Source organism: Salvelinus namaycush, chromosome 16, assembly GCF_016432855.1.
Source record: "Salvelinus namaycush isolate Seneca chromosome 16, SaNama_1.0, whole genome shotgun sequence".
NCBI lineage: Eukaryota > Metazoa > Chordata > Actinopteri > Salmoniformes > Salmonidae > Salvelinus > Salvelinus namaycush.
In genome coordinates, this window is record NC_052322.1 from 30,309,482 (window position 1) to 30,325,085 (window position 15,604).

General features: G+C 40.8%; 1 protein-coding gene across 1 annotated transcript; it reads left to right on the forward strand.

Annotated features, from left to right (window-relative positions):
* The first annotated feature begins 2,056 nt into the window (after nucleotides 1-2,056).
* On the forward strand, nucleotides 2,057-14,676 carry LOC120061303 (prostaglandin E synthase 3-like). Its single transcript, XM_039011015.1, has 8 exons — nucleotides 2,057-2,216; nucleotides 11,106-11,219; nucleotides 11,351-11,420; nucleotides 11,548-11,646; nucleotides 13,017-13,154; nucleotides 13,284-13,340; nucleotides 13,563-13,590; nucleotides 13,764-14,676. Coding segments are annotated over exons 1-8 (528 nt in total). The 5' UTR covers nucleotides 2,057-2,214; the 3' UTR covers nucleotides 13,784-14,676.
* Nucleotides 14,677-15,604: the final 928 nt, after the last annotated feature.

The following is a 15,604-nucleotide window of genomic DNA, read 5'->3' on the forward strand; positions in this document are numbered from 1 at the left end:
TTTTCCAGGCCGATTGTTAACATCTCCAGTTGCTTTAAACTTCTTAAGTATTGCCCTGATTGTGGAAATGGCCATTTTCAACCATTGAGATATTTTTTTTAAGCCATTTCCTGATTTGTGCAGCTCAACAATCTTGTCGCACATCATTACTGTATTCTCTGGTCTTTCCCATAGTGATTGATGGCTATGGGAACTTGGCCTGTGTGTCACCTCAAATTTATACCCCAGGTAAACACTAAGTCATGGCTTACCACTTAAGTGTTCCTAATCACTCAGGTGAACTTAAAATCGTAAAATATGAATGGGAATATAGTTCAGTTAGATTTTACTCATAAGAATTTCTCGGGGTGCACACATGTTTTGGAGAGAAATATTTAATTCACATGTATTTTTTTCAATCATTTTACTTCAATTAAAGGTTTGATTTTTGTGAATTTTTTAGAATGAAAGACCAAGAGGATAAACAGCAAAGACCTTTTTTTCACAGCCCATTTTGCTCATGTTTACCATGGGTGCCAATATTAGTGGAGGGCACTGTAGATCTGTACCAGTACAGAGGGATTAATCAACAAGTGATATATGTTTAAGTAAGATTGGATTTTTGTCATTTATAGTAATGGTTATCAACTGTACTGCAGGGATGGAACATAAGTTGCAGAAATAAAGGTTGTGGTGGCAGCTGCAGAGGTATTTGGTGTGTGCAAGATTTGATGTCAGAAGAGTTACAGGGTGTGTTAAGTGGTGGTGTCCCATTCTTTCTGGCTGTTGGCCTGAAGTAGGACTAAATAGATTTAAATAGTGGAGTATGGTATTTGTTTATTTTTAATTGTGAGTGTAGTGTTAGATGGTAGAGTATTTTTTTTTTAATTAAGGAAAGTATAAAGGTGTAATACTCCAGTGTAGTAGGTGGCGGTAATGCAACATTTATTGAATGCCAACTGCCGTTAAACCTCATCGAAGAAGTCGCAATACCAGAGATCCAGAGTCTGAGCCCCTCTGTGGTTGTTCTTGCTATCCCACCTTGGTGTCTTCCTCAACCAGTGATAGATCTAGGGTTGCTTGAGAGGGTACGAGATGTTGAGGAAGGAGTAGATTCAGTTGTAAGTGAACATTTAAGAACACAGTACTATGCTTTCTTGAACATATTCACAGATGGATCTAAGGACCCTTAAACAGGAGCAGCTTTTAGTGTTCCTGAGTTTTAAGGTGGCAGTGACGAAAAGAGCAACGGATGATTTATCTGTTTACACAATGGAGTTGTTGGCCATACTATTGGCTGCAGAGTGGGTGGAGGAGGTGGGGCCAGACAGGGTAGTCATCTGCTCTGACACCTGTGCAGCACTGATGAGCTTAAATTCATGTATGTCTTAGAGCAGACAGGATGTATTGTATGAGGTTTTGCAGTGTTTGTATAGTGTGAAACAGATGGCGGTATTTGTGACGTTCCTCTGGGTACCAGCTCATGTGGGAGTAGAGGGGAATGAGGAAGTGGATATTATTGCCAAGCAGGCTCTTAAACATCCTAATGTTGAGATGGAAATATCAATCAGTAAAGCAGAAGTCAAGGGATTAATAAAAACAGTGGTTAAAAATAAGTGGAAAGAGTTGTGGAACAGTGAGAGTAAGGGAAGACACCTGTATAAGATCCAGGAAAGGGTCGGGGCAGGGAGGTCTACAGGCTAAGACTGGCACACACAAGGCTAAATAGTACATTGAAAGTGGTGGGGAAACATCGACTGGGAGGTGTGATCATTGTCAGGAGGAGATGGAGACAGTGGAACATGTTCTATTTCAGTGCCAGAAATATGTGAGAGAAAGGGAGCGATTGTTATTAGATTTGAGGAGTAATGGGGTTGAAGAGCCAGGATTAAATGAACTGCTGAATACCTTTTCAGGGGATGTAGTATTTAATTATGTAATTCGTTTCCTTAGGGAGACGATATTATTGGGTAGGATTTAGACCTTCACTGTCTCTGGTCCACACTCCAGTCCAGTTGGTGGCGGTAATGCACCTTAAAGTTGGTTGCCAACCGAGATATAAAATCCACAGATAAAGAAGATGCACAGTCCGCGAGTCATAGAAACGGTGGCTTTGCAGTGTATGGATATAGCACATTTTTGTACAGCCCATTGAAACGAAATCCCCATAAGGACAGTATTGTAAATAGATTTTGTATCCCCAAGGAGAAGGCTATCACACATCTACAACAAGACATGTAAGTTTGTGATGAATTGCGAGCTTCTGTAAAATGTAGTCCGCAAGAGCACGCTAGCGCCACTAGCTAGCTAACGTCGTTGGTTTCGTTAAGGTTATAGCAAGTTAGCTACCTAGCATACCAACATGCTTTTACGAAAGGCGGGAGGGACGCCTAGCGACGATGGGCCTTGTTAGGTATCTGTTGGCTACCAAGTTAGCTCATTTAAATGCAAGTCACTAAATATAATCATGCGAATGTCGGTCAGTTGATTTGCTCGCTAACTAGCTAGCTAGTAACGTTAGAAAATAAATGTAAAAAAAGCTAGTACTAGTAACTAACAGCAAGGATTGAAATAGCTACTAACGTTAACCAGATTTAGAAACTGCTTAACCAAACTGAATATAACTAGGTTTCTGTCTATGCTCACATTGTTCAGTCATGGGCTAAATTCCCTGCTAGCCAAATAGTAGACGCTAGTTATCTAACGTTAGTTAGCTAATGATGGAAGTTGGCTAGGTAGTGGTCAAGTGCACCGCATGGCATGTGGTGTACATTCCATTTTTTTCCCCCCTGAGTTATCGTTAGCTATAAAATATATTTGCTAGTTACCTAACAACTGATTAACTAACTATTCTATTAGCATGTTGATCGATCCACATGGATGTTTACCACATTTGAACTGGAATCCCATCATGACATGTTAGTAACCTCACCTCACTAGTTAGCGAAGTGTTCTGGTTATAAGTAACTTTAACTTTATTCTAATGGTGAATGACTGACAGTTTAATTTTACAAAATATTTACATGCATACTATGCACATAGATAATGTCCAGTTAATCTCAACAAAATGAAAGGTTGGTCATCCTACTGTCGGCTGCTAACTGTAAGGAAGCCTGCAAGGAAGCCAAGAGGGATGGCTAACTAGCCAATGATACATAATGCTCATTTAATGGATGTCCTAAAGTGGTGCATTTAACATCAATTGTCAGTATGGTAAGATTAATCACATTTATCTTAGGCAGTGAGGGCAAAAGTAGTCTCATAGCTCTGGTTTAGCCCATGTCGTTGACATAGCCTACAATGCTTACTTTTGACTTTGAACAAGAATATGGAAGGCTTGTGTAACTTTAGCTATCTAGATTAGAGGTCGACTGATTAATCGGAATGGCTGATTAATTAGGGCCGATTTCAAGTTTTCATAATCGGAAATCGCATTTATTTTTATTTTTTATACACCTTTATTTAATCTTTATTTAACTACGCAAGTCAGTTAAGAACACATTCTTAATTTCAATGACGGCCTAGGAACGAACAGTGGGTTAACTGCCTCGTTCAGGGGCAGAAAGACAGATTTTTACCTTGTCAGCTCGGGGGATTCACTCTTGCAACCTTACAGTTAACTAGTCCAATGCTCTAACCACCTGATTACATTGCACTCCACGAGGAGCCTGCCTGTTACGCGAATGCAGTAGAAGCCAAGGTAAGTTGCTAGCTAGCATTAAACTTATCTTATAAAAAATAATCAATCAATCATAATCACTAGTTAACTACACATGGTTGATGATATTACTAGTTTATCTAGCGTGTCCTGTGCTGCATATAATCGATGCAGTGCGTATCGTTGCTCCAATGTGTACCTAACCATGAACATCAATGCCTTTCTTAAAATCAATACACAGAAGTATATATTTTTAAACCTGCATATTTAGCTAAAAGAAATCCAGGTTCGCAGGCAATATTAACCAGGTGAAATTGTGTCACTTCTCTTGCGTTCATTGCACGCAGAGTCAGTGTATATGCAACAGTTTGGCCTGCCTAATTTGCCAGAATTTTACGTAATTATGACATGACATTGAAGGTTGTGCAATGTAACAGGAATATTTAGACTTATGGGATGCCACCCGTTAGATAAAATACGGAACGGTTCCGTATTTCACTGAAAGAATAAACGTCTTGTTTTCGAGATGATAGTTTCCGGATTCTACCATATTAATGACCTAAGGCTCGTATTTCTGTGTGCTATTATGTTATAATTAAGTCTATGGTTTGATACAGCAGTCTGACTGAGTGGTGGTAGGCAGCACATACATGTGCAGCACATACAAACATACATGTGTCTTATATAATTTTAAAGGTAATCTTGTTAATCCCACCATAGTGTCCGATTTCAAATATGCTTTTCAGCGAAAGCACTACAAACGATTATGTTAGGTCACCACCAAACCACAATAAGCACAGCCATTTTTCCAGCCAAAGATAGCAGTCGCAGAAAGAGATAAAATTAATCACTAACCTTTGATGATCTTCATCAGATGACACTCATAGGACTTCATGTTCCACAATACATGCATGTTTTGTTTGATAAAGTTCATATTTAAATAAAAAAATCAGTTTACATTTGTGCGTTACATTCACTAGTTCCAAAAACATCAAGTGATTTTGCATAGTCACATCGTTTCAACAGAAATACTCATCATAAATGTAGATGATAATACAAGTTATACACATGGAATTATAGATATACCTCTCCTTAATGCAACCGCTGTCAGATTATTATTTTTTTAATTTACGGAAAAAGCAAACCATGCAATCTGAGACGGCGCTCAGAAAAATTAGTCACAATTGGCCGCCATGTTGACGTCAACATAAACAAGAAATTACATGATAAATATTCCCTTACCTTTGATCTACATCAGAAAGCATTCCAGGAATCCCAGGTCCACAATAAATGCTTGATTTGTTCGTTAATGTCCGTTATTTATGTCCAATTAGCTACTTTGGTTAGCGCCTTTGGTAAACAATTCCAAAGTCACAAAGCGCGTCCACTATAATGTGACAATGTCCAAAAGTTCCGTAACAGTCAGTAGAAACATGTCAAACGATGTACTGAATCAATCTTTAGAATGTTGTTAACATACATCTTGAATAACGTTCCAACCGGAGAATTACATTGACTTCAGTTGAGCGAGGGAACGGAGCTGCCTCTCACGTGAACGCGCGTGTTCAATGCGTGGTCACCTCATGGCAGTGATTCCTCATTCCTGTCTCCTTCGGCCCCCCCTTCACATTAGTCATCAGACAAAGTTCTATTGACTGTTGACATCTAGTGGAAGCCGTAGGAAGTGAAAACTCATCAATATCTCGCTGTAATTTCATTGGGAGCTTGGTTGAAAATCTAGCAGCCTCAGAAAAAATCCAAACAGGAAGTGGAACTTCTCAGGTTTTTGCCTGCCATATGAGTTCTGTTATACTCAGACATAATTCAAACAGTTTTAGATTCTTCAGAGTGTTTTCTATCCAATACTAATAATAATATGCATATATTAGCAACTATGACTGAGGAGCAGGCCGTTTATTCTGGGCACCTCTGTGCACCTTTCATCCAAGCTACTCATTACTGCCCCTGCAGCCATAAGAAGTTAATGAATCGGCGGTAACCAGAAAAGCAGCCTCTGGATGTATGTTTTTCTGCTTGGTTATAGCCTCGTACAGTTTTGTGCCAGCTTGTTATTTCTCTTTTCCTGAAGTTGAATTTATGCAACAGTCACGATAACAGCTGAAAACTCCCTCAAGGTCAAATGCCGACCCTTTTACCATCAGGTATTCCAAGACAGGTGAACCATGGGTAAGAATTACAGAAAGAGCCCAGGGCAGATGAGTTGAAGTGGAAGCCGGAATTGAGAACTGCCAATCTGAGGTTCAAAAGTAATTGTTGGTTGTAAGAAATTCTAGCGGGTTTATTTAGAAAACATAACCTACAAAAGAATCAGAAAATAGCAAAGTTGGGTCAGAGCTTGCAAAACGACAGCTATCCAGTATGGCACCATCTTTATGCCAAGAAGCGTATCACAAATAAAACCATTTAGTCTACTAGTAAATTGTTCTTGACATAATGTCAGGTTTGAAGACCTATGCTTTGACCCTCCATCACTGGGCACACTAAAAGAGTAAAGGAAGTGTGGCCAGTATTTTCCATCCCCTTTTGATGAGATCATCATGACTCTGTTGACAGCCGGGTTGCTTCTAACTAAATGCTCAGCCGTTTTCAATTGGTACCTTTATTGGCAACCTTATACATCTGCCTTTTGACACAACTTGCAACTCTGTTCCACCTGTTAAATGCAGGTGCACCACAGCTGTTTGTCCTCGGCCTCCAACTCTGTTACTAACACTGGGGTATAATATGTCCTTGGTGACATATCCAGGATCAGTTAACCCTCCCGAAATCTTAACTGTAATGATTTAGGGGGATTTTTCTAGCAGTTTTCTGTCCATGACATTGCTTTTTATTTTTATTTTATATAAATATTCTGCAAAATAACAGCAAGAGATCCTTTACATTTTAATCATTTAGCAGTAGCTCTTATCCAGGGCGACTTATATTTAGTGTACCTTAATTCTTATGGCTAGGGGTTCCCTCGACAACATTCCGCTGAAAAGGCAGCGCCCGAAATTCAGAAATATTTTTTAGAAATATGCAACTTTCATACATTCACAAGTGCAATAGACCAAATTAAAGCTAAACTTCTTGTTAATCTACCCATCGTGTCCGATTTCAAAAATACTTTACAGCGAAAGCACACCATATGATTGTTAGGTCAGCTCCTAGTCACAAAAACACACAGCCATTTTCCAGCCAAAGAGAGGAGTCACAAAAAGCAGAAATAGAGAAAATGAATCATTAACCTCTCTAGGGTATGTGGGACGGTAACGTCCCACCTCGTCAACAGCCAGTGAAACTGCAGGGCGCCAAATTCAAAACAACAGAAATCCCATTATTTAAATTCCTCAAACATACAAGTATTTTACACCATTTTAAAGCTACACTTGTTGTAAATCCAGCCAAAGTGTCCGATTTCAAAAAGGTTTTATGACGAAAGCACACAATGATTTATGTTAGGTATGAGCCAAGTCACAGAAAAAGACAGCCATTTTTCCAGCTAAAGAGAGCAGTAACAAAAAGCAGAAATAGAGAAAATTAATCACTAACCTTTGATAATCTTCATCAGATGACACTCATAGGACTTCATGTTACACAATACATGTATTCTTTGTTCGGGAAAGTTCATATTTATATCCAAAAATCTGAGTTAAGACGCTACTGTATCACTTGGCAAAAAGCCTGAGAAAATGCAGAGCGCCCAATAAAAATTAATTACTATGAAAATTACTATAAAATCAAACTTTCATTACATCACACATGAAAGATACCAAATTAAAACTACAGTGGTTGTGAATCCAGCCAACATGTCAGAATTCAAATAGGCTTTTCAGCGAGAGCATACTATGCTATTATCTGAGCATAGCACCATAGTAAACAAACTACTTATGTAATACAACTTTAGGTATTTTTTAACGTTAATAATCGATAAAATTGAAGACGGGATGGTATGTGTTCAATACAGGATTAAAACGATATGTAGCATGCCTGTTTGATTGAAGCGCATGTCCAGGACACCTGGAGTGCCTCGACTTCAAGATGGTCGTATTTCTAAATTACGCAAAGGCATAACCTCAACCTATTACTCAGGACTGTTGACATCTAGTGGAAGCTGTAGGAACTGCAAGCAATTTGCTTAGAAATCTGGTTTCCCAATGAAAACTCATTGAAAAGTGACCTCAAAAAAACAAAATCTGAATGGTTTGTCCTCTGGGTTTCGCCTGCTAAATACGTTCTGTTATACTCACAGACATGATTCAAACGGTTTTAGAAACTTCAGAGTGTTGTCTATCCAATATACATATCTTATCTCCTGGGGATGAGTAACTGGCAGTTGAATTTGGGTATGCTTTTCATCCAAACGTGAAAATGCTGCCCCCTACCCTAGAGAAGTTAACCTTTGATCTTCATCAGATGACACTCAGGACTTCATGTTACACAATACATGTGTGTTTTGTTTGATAAAGTTCATATTTATATCCAAAAATGTCAGTTTACTTTGGTGCTTTATGGTCAGTAATGTTGTGCCTCGAAAACATCCGGCAAATTTTCAGAGGGCCACATCAATTTACAGAAATACTCATAATAAACTTTGATAAAAGATAAGTGTTATGCACAGAATTATAGATATACTTCTCCTTAATGCAACCGCTGTGTCAGATTTCAAAAAAGCTTTACGGAAAAAGCAAACCATGCAATAATCTGAGTACGGCGCTCAGACAAACGAGCAATGCAGATACCCGCCATATTGTGGAGTCAACAGAAGTCAGAAATAGCGTTATAAATATTATATTCACTTACCTTTGATGATCTTCAACAGAATGCACTCCCAGGAATCCCAGTTCCACAATAAATGTTTGATTTGTTCTATAAAGTCCACAATTTATGTCCAAATACCTCCTTTTGTTAGCGCGTTCAGTTCACAATCCAAACTCACGAGGCGCGGGCAAGTCCAGGCGAAAGTTCAGATAAAAAGTTCAAAAAGTTATATTACAGTTCGTAGAAACATGTCAAACGATGTATAGAATCAATCTTTAGGATGTTTTTAGGATGTTTTTAACAAATCAACAATGTTCTTTAGAATTGCAATGGAACGCGTGACCAGCTCATACCACTCTGGCAGACCCCTGACTCAATCAGCTCTCCTTCCCCCCTCCTTCACAGTAGAAGCATCAAACAAGGTTCCAAATACTGTTGATATCTAGTGGAAGCCTTAGGAAGTGCAATATGACCAAATTTCCACTGTATCTTGGATAAGCAAAGAGTTGAAAAACTACAAACCTCAGATTTCCCACTTCCTGGTTGGATTTTTCTCAGGTTTTCGCCTGCCATATGAGTTCTGTTATACTCACAGACATCATTCAAACAGTTTTAGAAACTTCAGAGTGTTTTCTATCCAATACTACTAATAATATGCATATATTAGCTTCTGGGCCTGAGTAGCACGCTTTTCATCCGAACGTGAAAATGCTGCCCCCTATCCCAAACAGGTTAAGATGGCTATCTGAGACAACCACATCAGTCATAGCTACTTTGAGGAAAAATGTACTTACTATCAGCAAAGTCAAAGCTAGTAGTAGGGGGCGGTCAAGTGCCAGTCTACTTTTTCCATTGAGTGGTGGTGCTGTGGTATTTATTTTTTTAAGATACTCTTTGAAGGTAGGGTTTCAGATCTTTTTGGAAGATGGGCAGCGGTTCTGCTGTCCTAGCTTGAGGGGGAAGCTGGTTCCACCATTGGGGTGCCAGGACAGAAGAGCTTGGACTGGGCTGAGCGGGAGCTGCCCTTCCTTAGGTGTGGGAGGGCCAAGAGACCAGAGGTGGCAGAACGGAGTACTCGGGTTGTGGTGTAGAGTTTGAGCATAGCCTGAAGGGAGGGAGGGGCAGTTCCTCTTGCTGCTTCGTAGGCAAGTACTATGGTCTGCGAGCTTTGTCTGGAAGCCAGTGGAGCGGGGTGACATGGGAGAATTTGGGAAGGTTAAATGCCAGGTGGGCTGTAGCGTTATTGATAAGTTGCATGGGTTTGACGGAATAAGGGGGAGCCCAGCCAACAGCGAGTTGCAGTAGTCCAGATGGGAGATGACAAGTGCCTGGATTAGGCCCTGCGCCGCTTTCTGTGTGAGGTAGGGTCTTACTCTGCGGGTGTTGTAGATCATCAAAATGCACGAGCGAGCACTGCTTTGTTGTTTGCAGAGAAAGACAGGGTGTTATCCAGTGTCATTTTTATTTTTTTGCATTTTGGGAGGGGGGAAACTAATGGCGAGGTCATGGAGCGGGCAAGCCTTCCCCTGGAGGTAGAGCAGCTCTGTCTTTTTGAAATTGAGGTGGTTGGCCGACATCCATGCTGAAATCTCTGCCAGGCACACAGAGGTGCGTGTCACCACCTGGGTGTCGGAAAGAAAAAAGGAGTTGTCATCTGCATAGAAATGATATGAGACCATGTGAGGATATGACAGAGCTGAATGACTTGGTGTGTTGAGAGGACAGGGCCTAGAACCAAGCCATGGGGGATACCAGTAGTGAGAGTACGTGTTGCAGACAGAGCTTCACCATGTCCCCTGGTAGGAACGGCCTGCCAGGTAGGATGCGATCCAAGAGTATGCCTGAGGCGCCCAGCCCTGAGAGAGTGGAAAGGAGGATCTGATGGTTCACTGTTCTCATCTTCCTAGATCTATCCGCTGCCTTCGACACAGAGTAGAGCGAGTCGGATTTGACAATGCGGAGAGCCTCTGACACAGAAGAGCAGTCTAGGTTGAGTGACCCTATCTTGAAGCATGGCTGGTTAGGGTTAAGAACATCATTCTGAGAGAGAGAGCAGGAGTTGGTCAGCTCCAGTGTTTAAAAATAAAATTATAACAACGGGATACCGGTCTGTATTTTGACGTTAGAGGGATCGAGTGTTTTGTGTCTTGAGGAGAGTCACTCGGGCCATTTTGAAGTCCGAAGGAACACAGTCAGGGATGAGGGTAGTGAGAAATGGGAGAAGATCTCCAGACAAGGGAATACAGGGGATTAGGTTGGGTGGCAAGACCTCACTAGTCGAAGGATTTCATCTGGAGAGACGGGAGAAAGAGTTCAAGGCGTAGGGTAGTTCTGTGTGTGGGACCAGTGAACTCAATAGGCTGAGTGAATGAGGAGCGGATGTCGTCAACCTTTTCAAAGTGGTTGAAAACGTGGTCCGCAGGGGTGGACAATTGAGAGACAAGGTGTGAGTTTCTTTGGGGTAGAGGCAGAAGCTTGAAATTTAGACTGATAGAAAGTGGCTTTAGCAGTGGATACGGAGGTAGAGGGAGTGAAAGCATGATAGGTCCTCCGGAAGTTTAGTTGTATTCCTTTTCAGTGATGATTGATACATTGACTTTGGTCTGAAGCCAACCTTTCTGTCCTGGAGAAGAAAAAGGCACTGGTAACTCTCTACATTTTCTGTAGAATGTTGTCATTCATTGAGTTTTTTCATCTGTGATCCCAGGCATCCGGCGACTGCTAAGTGGTATGACAGGCGGGACTCCGTCTACATCGAGTTCTGCGTAGCGGACAGCAAGGATGTCAAGATCAATTTCGAGGATGCAAAGTTTGTTTTCAGGTGAGTTATAACTTCTGTCAGTGGAGGTTTAAAGGAGACGTTTGGCGAACTGCTCTAGGCATTTGATAATTCCTCGAATTCAGATTTAGTCACATTTATGCTGAATTTCCTTTCACCCCTCCCTTCATCAGTTGTCTTGGAGGAACTGATCAAGTCAAACATGAGAACGAAGTAGACCTTTTCGAAGGCATTGATCAAAATGTGAGTAACTTCATTGCATTGTCTTCCTGTCTTCAGGACAAGATGCAGATTGCATCTGACAAGATATAACTAAGGGGACTTAGTTTTGCAGCATGAAAGTGTTCATGTATCTCTCTTGTACACACAGGAATCCATTCACAAACGCACAGATCGGTCAGTGTTGTGCTGTTTACGAAAAGCTGAACCTGGGAAAGCGTGGCCTAGGCTAACAAAAGAGAAGGCTAAGGTCAGTGATGGTGTATAATATATTTTCCATAATATATACACTAAATGGCCAAAAGTATCTTGACACCCTTTCAAATTAGTAGATTTGGCTATTTCAGCCCCACCCGTTGCTGGCGGGTGTATAAAATTGAGCACACCTCCATCCAATCTCCATAGACAAACATTGGCAGTAGAATGGCCAGTGCTGAAGAGCTCAGTGACTTTCAACATGGCACTGTCATGGGATGCCACCTTTTCAACAAGTCAGTTGTTTGAATTTCTTCCTTGCTAGAGCTTCCCCAGTCGACTAAGTGCTGTTTTTGTGAAGTGGAAATGTTAGGCAACAAGCTCAGAGAACAGGACCGGCGAGTGCTGAAGCATGTAAAAAAAAAAAAAAAAAGAAATCTGTCCTCAGTTGTAATACTCACTACAGAGTTCCAGGAGAACTGCTCACTGACAGGGATGTAAACAAATTTGTGCACAACATTTGAGAGTAATGAGCATATTGAGAATATTGAACATTTTCATGAAGCTTCCAACACGTCTTGTGCTGATGTTGCTTTTCATTAATGCTGTTCTACTGCCAATGTAACTATGGAGATTGTATGGATGTGTGCTCGATTTCATACACCTGTCAGGAACGGGTGTGGCTGAAATAACCAAATCCACTAATTTGAAGGGGTGTCCATATATTTTTGTATCTAGTTATATATTAGTTAAATATATAGATAACAGGCCTCCCGGGTGGCGCAGTGGTCTAGGGCACTGCATCGCAGTGCTAACTGCGCCACCAGAGTCTCTGGGTTCGCGCCCAGGCTCTGTCGCAGCCGGCCGCGACCGGGAGGTCCGTGGGGCTACGCACAATTGGCATAGCGTCGTCCGGGTTAGGGAGGGTTTGGCCGGTAGGGATATCCTTGTCTCATCGCGCTCCAGCGACTCCTGTGGCGGGCCGGGCGTAGTGCGCGCTAACCAAGGGGGCCAGGTACACGGTGTTTCCTCCGACACATTGGTGCGGCTGGCTTCCGGGTTGGAGGCGCGCTGTGTTAAGAAGCAGTGCGGCTTGGTTGGGTTGTGCTTCGGAGGACGCATGGCTTTCGACCTTCGTCTCTCCCGAGCCCGTACGGGAGTTGTAGCGATGAGACAAGATAGTAATTACTAGCGATTGGATACCACGAAAATTGGGGAGGAAATGGGATAAAATAAAAAATAAAATATATATATATATATATATAGATAACTAATATATCTATATAGTTAATTTAAATGCACATTTTCTGTATTTGGTGCATAATTGATTTTGGAACACTGAACTCTAAATGCACGTAAGGAAGATGACATCCTCCAAACGAGCATCTGCAATGCCTTTTTGTCATGCAAGATATTCCTCAACAGTTAACTTGGCTCAGTGTCGACTTTAACAACTGGAAGGACTGGGAGGGCGACTCAGACGAGGAACTAGGCAACTTCGATAATTTCCCAGAGGGGGGAGACGGGGATATGGCATTCAACACACAAGAAGCGATGGCTAAAGTAAGGGCCCTAGGGCAAACTGAACTTGCACTTGATTGCTGTATGAAAGGTTGGGCAAAGATTGTACAAGTAATATATGCCAACATGATGATATTTGTCTACAGCTGTAATGTGTGATTCTGGTTGCAGATGATGAACAACATGGGAGGGGAAGACTGCCTACCTGATCTAGATGATGTTGATGATGTAAGAGCTTTTCTGTGGAGTTCCTTCTTTCCCTCAGTTTCACTTCACTTGGCTTAATACAAAAACATATCTCACTCAAGTCATGTCCCTCTTGTATATGGGTTTGCTAATGAATGATCAGTGTCTCTTCAGAATGTGTGGGACACAATAAGCACTTGCAAAACCTTAATTGCAATGGTCATATTTCGCTTGATCGCATGCTTTTTTTCTATTCCTGTTTAGGATGAGTCTGCAGATAGTGACGATGAAAGTAAGTGAAATGTTTTCTGACCAGATACTGAGCTTTCGAATGAAATTTTATACCCAGACATCCCTTAACCCTGAAAATGTTTTGATGCAAAATGTTCCATGCGAAGTATATTTTTTGACCATGTGGCCATTTGTTTACTTTACATTATTTATAACTGTTGGTTTTATTTTCAGAAATGCCTGATTTGGAATAAAAGGCCTCAAAATCCAGAAAGGAAGGCAGGAGGAATCATCAAGACTATCTTGAAATAGAAGGCAGTGGGTAAAAACACTGTACATGAGTCGGTAGCCACATTTAAATCCAGAGCTCTTTTCCAATCAGTCCACTGAAGGTTAATATGTATAGTGTTGTACGGAGCAGCAGTCTCCACTTCCATTTGCAGTGCTGCACTCTTGGCGTATCCTGTTTTACTATTAATTATTACAAGTAAGCATTTATGATTTGTTCTGAACTACTGTATAGTAATCATCCTCAACCTAGAAAACAATACATGTGAAGACATTTATGAGCAGTTGACTAATGTTATGAAGTGTAATTAAACGGACAAATGTTTTACACCCCCCGCCTCATGGATCTGTGTTTGAAGTTAGTTGATCAGGTTACAATTTCTGTTTGGTTCCCTCTTGTGATCCGCCTCCTGTGGCATATAGATAGTGATCAGAGAAACAGTTTAAAGTTTCAGTACCTTAGCCTTTAAACTTACATGTTACCCCTTTCCTCCTCACCTGTTAAATCGCAAAAACAGTATCAATGTTCATAAGATTTGAATGTTCTGAAATTCTGTCTTAATTAATGTTCTTCTCGAATATAAATTTTGTTACCAGTTTTATTTTTTACTAATTCCATATTGATATTATCTAACAGCAGATCACATGAAGGCAAATTGATAGGAGGCTTGAAGCTCGGTTTGACAAACATCTGGTTGTTTTTGTTTTTTTACCTTCAAGAATCTTTCCATCTGTTTAGAGTTGTGGCAGAGTACATTACAATACTCCTGGGTCTTGTGTGGTGAAGGGGTTGATGGGGGGGATATGACATGGTAAACCTGTGTATTGACCAAATTAAACTTGCACTGTCAAGAAAATATGAGGTAAATGTGTAGTTATTGGTGTGTATGTCAAACCTGTAAAGTTATCACAGGCTTAAGCACTTCAAATGATGTTGAGTTACACTGAAATCATTTTTTTTTATACATCTTTCTAAGAAACTAAGACTCGTGTTTCCCATGGTGCAAGTGTTTGAAGACGGGCTATGCATGTTTCATGTCAAATAAGTTTTTGAGAAGACACTGCTTTCAGTGGTGTGTGTGACTTTTCATACATTTCAAATGTAAATGGGAGGACATGGCAACTGTACTTCATTAATCACTGTTTACCAAACAAGTTACCAAGAAAACTGCATCGAGCGGTGTTTCTCAACCTTCAGACATCTGATCAGCTGCTCACTGATGTAGGTAAATATCCTAGAAATAATTCTGCTCCATGTTTGCTTTCATTTGGGTATGTCATTTTAGGAGAGAATTTTTTTTAATGGGGCGGATCCTTTATCACACCCACCCCTTCCCTAAAATGAATGCTCTGCGCCCCAGCACCAGAGGGGGTTGTACATACACCAGCGCTTGCGTGCGCGCTAGTTCCCTTTACTTTTATTTATAGGCTACATAACCTGGTCTAAGCAACGTTTGAGGATATATTGTACCGTTGGTTATCAAAATATGTTCTTTCAGTATGAAAAGTTGGAAATGTTCTTTGTTGTGAAATCGAGAGGAGAATGACATCACTGACCGAGATGCAGATGACCACCTGCTACCATAGGACATAGGGAAGGCTAAAATATTGGCCAACAAATTTGTACAAATGACATTTGAACCGGACCATATCATAGTTACTGTGGGAAAAGTGGTTTCTGTCACTATAATGGAATATTGTTAATTTAGTACATGGCACTACATACCATTTCATTTGTCTGGGAATTTTTGTTAATGTTTAGGAATTAAACGTCACCCTCCCAACTC

Coding starts and splice junctions, on each gene's coding strand:
- LOC120061303 (XM_039011015.1), top strand. Junction 11,421..11,547: donor TCGAAGGCATTGATCAAAAT/GTGAGTAACTTC, acceptor TTGTACACACAG/GAATCCATTCACAAACGCAC. Junction 11,647..13,016: donor TAACAAAAGAGAAGGCTAAG/GTCAGTGATGGT, acceptor ATTCCTCAACAG/TTAACTTGGCTCAGTGTCGA.